General features: G+C 34.9%; 1 protein-coding gene across 7 annotated transcripts in view; it reads right to left on the bottom strand.

The window, feature by feature from the left end:
- Positions 1-83: 83 nt before the first annotated feature.
- The window catches only part of Ppp3cb (protein phosphatase 3 catalytic subunit beta), a 49,952-nt gene continuing 41,923 nt past the window's right edge, over positions 84-8,112 (bottom strand). For 3 of the 7 annotated variants that reach the window (XM_035453199.1, XM_035453200.1, XM_035453201.1), the window contains exons 13-14: positions 3,223-3,252; positions 84-1,699 (exon numbers count right to left, since the gene is read on the bottom strand). In XM_035453199.1, coding sequence (XP_035309090.1) covers positions 1,521-1,699; positions 3,223-3,252 — 209 coding nt within the window. In that variant the 3' untranslated portion in view covers positions 84-1,520. Of the gene's footprint in view, positions 1,700-3,222; positions 3,253-6,718; positions 6,829-8,112 lie in introns of all 7 variants that reach the window. The other 4 variants (XM_035453202.1, XM_035453205.1, XM_035453203.1 and 1 more) reach the window with 3 other exon arrangements.

The raw sequence follows: 8,112 nt of genomic DNA, 5'->3' as shown, positions 1-8,112 counted from the left end.
CCTAGCTCCACGAATAGAATTTTACAATTTGCATAAAAAGGTTAAATCACACTAGATCTTCCAAATAAAACCCAACACAGAGATAGGAGCAGCAGCCCATGCATGGAATTTATTGTGTGCTACTGTTTATAAAATACTCGAATAGTCCTGCACATGCATAATATTTCCAACTTAGACAGGAGACCATACAGGGTGCACTTTCTGGCAAACAAAACAACAGATGATTCCGCTGCCTGGAGCTCTGAGTTGTATTCCAGGACATGAGGGAAACAGGCCACCAAAGTAAAGGGAAATACCAAACTACAGTGGCAATCAGCATAGGTCAATAACTGTGTAAAATTAGCACATGGTTCCATTTAGTTTAACCAAGCAGTTCTGTAACTATCAAAAGTAAAATTTCAACATGCAGTCTTTGACTTTTATGCTTCCACTAACATCTGAAGGGTTGAAGAGAACCATTACTTCTAGGCTGCATTAATCAAAAACATTTCCAGACATTTAAAATTTTCCTTTGCATTTAAACATAAAAATGATAGAAAGCCAGCAGCAAATTACCCTGGTGGTTTTTTAAGCAACTGGAGTACTCACAATAAACTAAAATTTCTCATAACATCTATGTAACCTATACATGTTGTACCTGTACATCATAGGTCTATATATTAAATATCTGCAAAATGAAAACATGCATACACAAAATACGTCAAGTTTTACAGACATGATTTGAATTAAAATTTACTTTGACAATGTACAAACTTTTTTTTTTAAGTACCTTAAATGAGTAATTCTGTAATTCTTCATAATTTGAAATTTTAGGATTTTTTTTTCTTAAATCTTTGGGATGTAAATCTCAAAAGCTATGGGCAAAAAAGATTCTAAATTGGTTTTTGGATTTGTGTTCAAGTAAGAGTCTTCTTAGAAATAGTTTATTTTTCATAATTGAAAAATACCAAGACTATGTTACAGAATTAGCCACATTTAAGAACTATAGACCTGAGGTCATCATTTTGTATAAACACCATCTGGGTTTCTCAGATTTTTGCCTACAATTCAAAATACAGCTAGTAACCTCAGAAATATATTTTAAGACCATGCTAATTCATCCTTTTAAAGACATTTCATGGGGTAGGGGAGGAGTCCACATTAACTCTAAAGATTGCATTTAAAGTCATGGTTGAAAAAAACCTAATTCTACTGAAGAAAAAAAAAAAGAAATCTCATTTGTAAACGTAAATGTGTGAACCACAAGCATAACTGGAGGTGTAGATACCCTCCAATGGAAATTGCCCCAAGCCCCTTGCTCACTGCTCTCCACTGTGGCAGCGATGACCCAATCTTATTAGACAGCACATGTCCCAGGGCCCTCAAGCCTCCAACCAGGAAGGGGGCACGGGTCTCAAAAAGCACAATGGTTTCTTCAGAGAGATTGTGACATTTATCATCAGCTTGGCCGACCCCTCCAGTTCCTTGGGTGATCTGTCCATTTGGGGCCCAAGACCTGAGAGTCCCTGGGAAGCTGCTGGTCACTGGGCACTATGGTTGCCAGTCCCGTGGTTCTCAGTGGCATGTGCGGTGTTCAGGGAATTGAAACCATCCTGCTGTACAGCATCTTTCCGGGGTGGCATTCTCTCATTGATCCTATCCAAACCCTTTGCCTCTTCAAAACTGCAGATTCTATGTGGTGGAGAGAATCCTCGTATTGCTTAACAAAATGCAAATTTGATAAGTCAGTAATTGTAAAAACAATTGAGTTTTCAAAAACATAATGACTTTTAAGAAAAGAAATTACTATAAATAGCAATGCATAAATTTTACTTTAATTGAATTCTATACCCATTTTAGACTCCCCATTAAAATATGGAACACTTTAAATATGAAAAGATGACAGTTTCATAGATAACAAGTTACTATGGTTTTGTTTGCTTTATTTAAAGTAAGCAAAAAAAAAAAAAAAAAAAAAAAAACACTAAAATTACCTTTCCCTGCCTGCAAAATCAATCTGTGTCAATAGTCTCAGGGTATCTGTTTGATTCTACTAGACCAGTTATCTCCTCTTACCTCAAACCTAGATCACATGGTGACCACCACAAAAGTGAGGTAGCTAAGAGGGTGACAAGTGAGGAAGCTAAATAAGGATAATCCCCAAGACACAAATATGTACAAGAAGTGAAGGTAAAATGGAGCTGGGGAAGAACTACCTTGGAGGAATACCAGTATAAAATAAAAAAGTGAAAAAATGACCCCAAAGTTAGAACTGCGTTTTGTTGATATGCAAAAATTAGGCATATGTTAGAACATTTTTCCCTTCATTCTCTGGCCAATTACTACAAACTATGTAAAAAATAAATGGCAATCCTTCTTAAGTATTAAGGGCTCTTTTGTTTAACTGTTTGAGATAGGGTCTCACTCCATAGCTCAGGCTGGCCTTGGAATCATTATATAGCTTAGCCTGGCCTCAAATTCATGATCCTCCTGACTCAATGGCCCTACTGCTAGGATAGACATTCACCACCAAGCCCAGCTTACATTAATTCTTATGGATTCTCATTCATTTCATCTGTAAGGATACAGATACCATTAATAAAATGCTCATAAAAATATTTATAGAATTACTTACAGTCTAGCTGCTTAATATACTTAATCTCTAGCACTACTTATAAATATGAACCAAACAAATGGCTGTGACCACAATATAGACAGAAGTGTGTATATCAAGCTAAGCCTTGATACACATGAATATAATCTTAACTCTAAAACTACAGCCCAAACTGCAGGAAAGAAATCATTATAGTAATACTACCTGTACTAGAATGGGCAAAAGCAAACTCACGTTTACTTAGTGGGGGTTTCACATAGGGATAAAATCTGAGAAGCATAAAACACACAAAATATGGGCTAGAGCTCTACTTGTAGGGTTAGTTAAATAATGTCCATTAAAACAGGCAACATAAATGCTATGGTATACAACATATACTAAAGAAATAGGCAACAATAAACTCTGGATTATACTAGAAAGAGAAAGACACTATAGGTATCAGCTCTTGTGATTTATTTTTAAAAATAAAAAAGGAGGAGGAGGAGGAGAGGAATGTGACTGTTAAACTTGATGAGTCAGCCAGTATGATTCATCTGTGTAAGCTAGGCATAAGACACACCCATAGGACATTCTCTGATGCCCACCCACAGACCACAGATCTCTGCCCAGTGCAAGGACTCTGATCGTACCTTTTTCAGCCTCAATAGCCTCAACTGTGGCTGTACAGAAGTGAGCAGAGGCATGCAAAATGAATGAGAGAGATGAGAAGGGTCATATTGTACAGCAGAAAAGGCAATGATCACTTAATATATAACAGTACCCAAACTATATCATCATTTACAAATGAACATAAACTATACCCATATTAGAGAGCCTCACCCAATCCCCCAATTCCTAACACAGCACAGCTTACACACAGCACTATGACATCAGAGCACAGAACATATAGACCTATTGTAAAGACAGACACCTCAGTACCCATGCAAATGCACTGTAGTATTAATTTCTCATCTTGAATTCAGAGTTTTGATGGTGCTAGAATTTTCCATGTTTGTTTTATCAGTGCATTATCATTACAGGAAAATTATAATAGCACTGTAGAAGAAAAGCAAACAAAAGAAATCTTTTCTTTCACTTCTAATATTAACAACATTCATCACCACTTGGTTCCCTAAGATACAAACTAGAAGGGGTCAGTAATGGTTTTCTGTCCCTTTAAATCTATAATGCAAAGTGTAGCAGCAAAATCTGGTACAACTGTAAAATGTAGGGACCCTGTATTTGTTGAATTAGTCTAAATATAATTCTCTGTTCTTTAGGGAGAGCCTAAAAGGAACCATTTTCTCTCCCCCTTCCCTCTTTTCTTTCTTTCTTTCTTTCTTTCTTTCTTTCTTTCTTTCTTTCTTTCTTTCTTTCTTTTTCTTTTCTTCTTTTTTGGTTTTTCGAGATAGGGTTTCTCTGTGTAGCTTTGGAGGCTATCCTGGAACTTGATCTATAGACCAGGCTGGCCTTGAACTCACATAGATCCTTCTGCCTCTGCCTCTGCCTCCTGAGTGCTGGGATTAAAGGTATGTGCCACCAACGCCCAGCTAAGGAACTATTTTCTATGCTAGGAACTTGGGTTTTGTTTTAAAGGAGGCAGCCCTTGAACCTCTGATCAAGTGATCATCTTACACCAGTTTCTAAAGCATCTGCGAGACTATGAGTGCATGCCACTGCACACTAGCTCCTACTCTCATATTGACTGCCCAACTATCTAAACACCTATGACATTTTAAAAATTCTATTTATTTTCAGTTTATCATGATAATTATTTTGCTTAGAAGCAAGAAGCCTGCATTGTTAGATGTGGGCATCTTTTTAAACTCATCTGCTAATCAGAAAGGCATATAACTAATGTCTTTCAGGCAAAGAATCCTAATTATTTCATAATGAGTACAATATATAGGTCATGTGAGGAAAAATTTCTTGGTATAATTTGTACTGGCCCATTTAAAGAACTGAATATTTAGTTGTGTACTTTGTAGTTGAAGATGCCTTTTTAGGCGATGCAGAGTTAGCAGTTCAGAACATTTGCTGTAGAATTAAAGTTCGATTCCCAGCACCCACATGACATCTAACAACCATCTATAATGCCAGTCCCAAGGGATCTTAAACACCCTCCCTCTTCTGATCTTGGAAGACACCATGCATGGACATGGTGCATGTACATATGTGCAGGCCAAACACCCATATGAATATGATCAGAAAACAATAATTCAAATAAATTTCACAGGTTACTTGTTTGCTCATTTTTTCGTTTAAACAAACAAACAAAAAGAGTTCACACTGGGGACCAGGACCACAAAGAATAAGAGTACCTGCCTAACAATGTTACCCCTTTTGTACTCAAAGTGTGCATTCTCAGAATGTTACAAGACTGTCCATTTCTTTTGCTTTGCTTCTTCTACAATAAAGGTAATTACAACATTTATTTCTGAAATGTCTTTTTATGAAAAATTATGATTTAGAAATTAGCTATTTCATCCCAAACAGTTATGAATGGCCTTAAAAAGTAAATTAGATCCAAAGCTACTCAGAAAAACCCTATCTCGAGAAAAAAACACTGCCTAAATTAGAAAACATTGGTGACTGTAACCAGAAAGTGAATTGGGAATACAAAAGAGGTAGGATGAATACTGAATAAAGATGTAGTATTCCTTCCTTACTTGCTAAATCAAATTACTACTCAGACATATACATTATATACCCACTGTGCAACTCAACTTTGAAAAAAAAAAATCTAGCACTGTTTATCTGGAAAGAATTCTACAAAATTTCCCCAGAGAGAAAAGTGGGACAAAAGGTCTATCTGACTAGGCATGGTGGCCATACCTTTGATCTCAGCACTCAGGCAATTGGAGCTCTGTGAGTTCCAGGCCAGCCAGGGTTACACAGCAAGACCTGGTCTCAAACAAACAAACAGACCACACAAAACAGAATGAAAAAAGACCCATCTATATTTATCAGTCCTTGAACATTCGTTATCAGCCCCCTTCAAAATGTGAACACTTTTCTTTATAATTTGAAGCTGAAAGAAGGAAAAAAATGTCTATTGAAATAGGGTTTAAGAGTCTGTGATAGCAGAATTGTCTGATATGAAACATTCTATAACTTATATATGATAAATTAAGACTAAAATTGATCTCATTAAGAGAATTAATATCTAGCTAATTACATCAAAATTTAAAATTCTACTGCTAAACTCTAAGCTATAACGCTTAACAGTAAGATATATTCTGTCAAGTTTAAAGGCTTAAACTGAAATATGGGCAGCTGAAGCTTAAATAGTAAACTAGAAAGAAACATCTGATAACTATAAAATTCAATCTGAAAGCCACTACTGTATTTCTTCTTTATTAGTTTTCAACTACACAGGACACAATGCTAATAAGTATCAGTATAGCGCTGCCTTCAACTATTATGTTCTTCAACACAAAAAGAACAAACAATCTTTGGCATTATTAAAATAGAGATAGCTACCTATTTTTCCAGATACAATTATAGGGTTTAATTACCAATCAAATTACCATGAAAAAAAAATACAAAACTCCAAAATCAAACTCCAACAGAGTTGTAGTTTAGAAAACAAAACTCCCTCCACCCAAGAAATAACATATAAATTAGCTTCAAAGATACTAAAAAGAAGCTGGGCATGGTGATGCTTGTGCCTTTAATCCCAGCACTCAGGAGGAAGGGGCTGGAAGATTTGTATCTCATGAGGCAGAGGCTGGAGGACCTGTGTGAGTTCTTCGAGGGCAGCCTGGTCTAAACAGTGAACTCCAGGCCAGCCAAGGCTATATCATGAGACCCTGTCTCAAAAAACAAAACAAAATAATTTTTAAAAGATAATTTTTATATTCTGAAAATAGTCTTGAAATCTCAAAATTAAACTTATTTTAATATTACCTCTCAGTCATATGTTAACATTAGAGTTTCTATCTGTAGAAATTTAAAACATTAATCTTTCAGCAAAAAATCTCAAAGATGTAGTTTCTATACCAGCTTTTTTACTTCTTTTAAAACAAGTTTCCATATTCTAGGGAAATAACTTGAACCAAATGCTCAAACATCAAGAGCAGAACTAGGGAGCTGTCCAGTTTCCCAAATTAGACCCCTTAAGCTCAGCTCCTTCCAGTAACTTACTCTATGCTAGGAACAAATAGTCCCTTCAGCAAAGCTGCTGTCTTTCAAACCTTCCCTGCAGTTGAGGGTGGTTTCCAAGTTGAAGGAAGGAGCTTCAGGCTGCATGCAAACTAAGAATAAATAGAAGTACTAAGCTGTCAACAAAGCATGTAATTAGCAGGTGCTAACTGTGAAATCTGAAAGCACAGTTTGCCATGGATACAATGTAAACTTAACAATATATCCAAGGATAACTGAGAAATGACTATGAAGTAGATTTATTTAAATATGCTATCTTTTTTTTGTTCAAAGAGTATACTTTCCTTATTAGAAAGTATCCTTTACTAACAACAATTTTTGTAATTTTCATTGAATACTTAAGGTTTTATTAATGTTTTAACTTAAATTCATGAAATATTCTTTGGCATCTAAAAATATTTGTAATAGAAAAATAAAGGGCAAAGAAAATAAAGACAATCAGAAACAGTTTTTTTTTTTTTAATCCAAAATTTAAAAAAGAGAAAAGAAATCTTGGGATGGGGCCATAGCTTAGTTGTTCAGTAATGTTCAAGGTTCTAGATTCTCTGGAATCATGACAAAAACTGAAAAAATAAAACAAAACCCAACCAAACAAAAAACCTCATTCAGCATAGAAATCTGAAGCTATATGTGGTTTCTAGTCACTCTGAAATCCACTACTGTACTTAGCTGAACTTCGTGGTTGCACCAGTAGTAACAGCAGACAATAGAGTAACATATAAAATAGAACACATATAGGATAAAAATCATTTGTCTAGCAAAAAATGATTTTAATTAAAAAGGATTTGTTTTAGAACAGAGTAAAATGACATTATGAGGAAATTTCATATTTATTCAAATATTTAAATTAAATTTTATTTCACTTTTAAAAAAAACCTCACTATATACACCAAAAAAGAAACAGTATTAAGAACAACAGATCTATCACTGCCTGTTTTAATAAAACAATGAGACTTGGAGGGCTGTCAAAGTGGCTCTATGATTAGTTTTTTTTTTTTTTTCCACATTACAATTTTTGTATTCTATCCATAAGGGAAAGACACTGAGATTGTGCACTATTGTGTATGGGCTGCAATACTCACAGCACTTTCTTCTATTTAATCTGTAATGGGCTTTCAAAGTTTACCCAGTACTTATACAAAATCTAAAACAATCAAGTTAGCTTTTAAAAAAAAAACATAAAATATTCAACGAGCCAGATTACAGGAATGCTTTACGTATAATTTTTTTATTTTCATGCAAAATAAAGGCACACTTAATAACACCCTTTCAATTTTGACTTACAGGATTTAAATTCAACCCTTTATAACAATAGCTTAATATCTAATGTTACATTCATGTTCAGAATGCATCAAGTGCAGCAACAAATGCAGCAA

The sequence above is a fragment of the Cricetulus griseus genome (genome assembly GCF_003668045.3).
Source record: "Cricetulus griseus strain 17A/GY chromosome 1 unlocalized genomic scaffold, alternate assembly CriGri-PICRH-1.0 chr1_1, whole genome shotgun sequence".
In the NCBI taxonomy this organism is placed as follows: Eukaryota; Metazoa; Chordata; class Mammalia; order Rodentia; family Cricetidae; genus Cricetulus; species Cricetulus griseus.
Note: the sequence above shows the minus strand (reverse complement) of the source record. Positions and strands in the feature narration are given on the sequence as shown.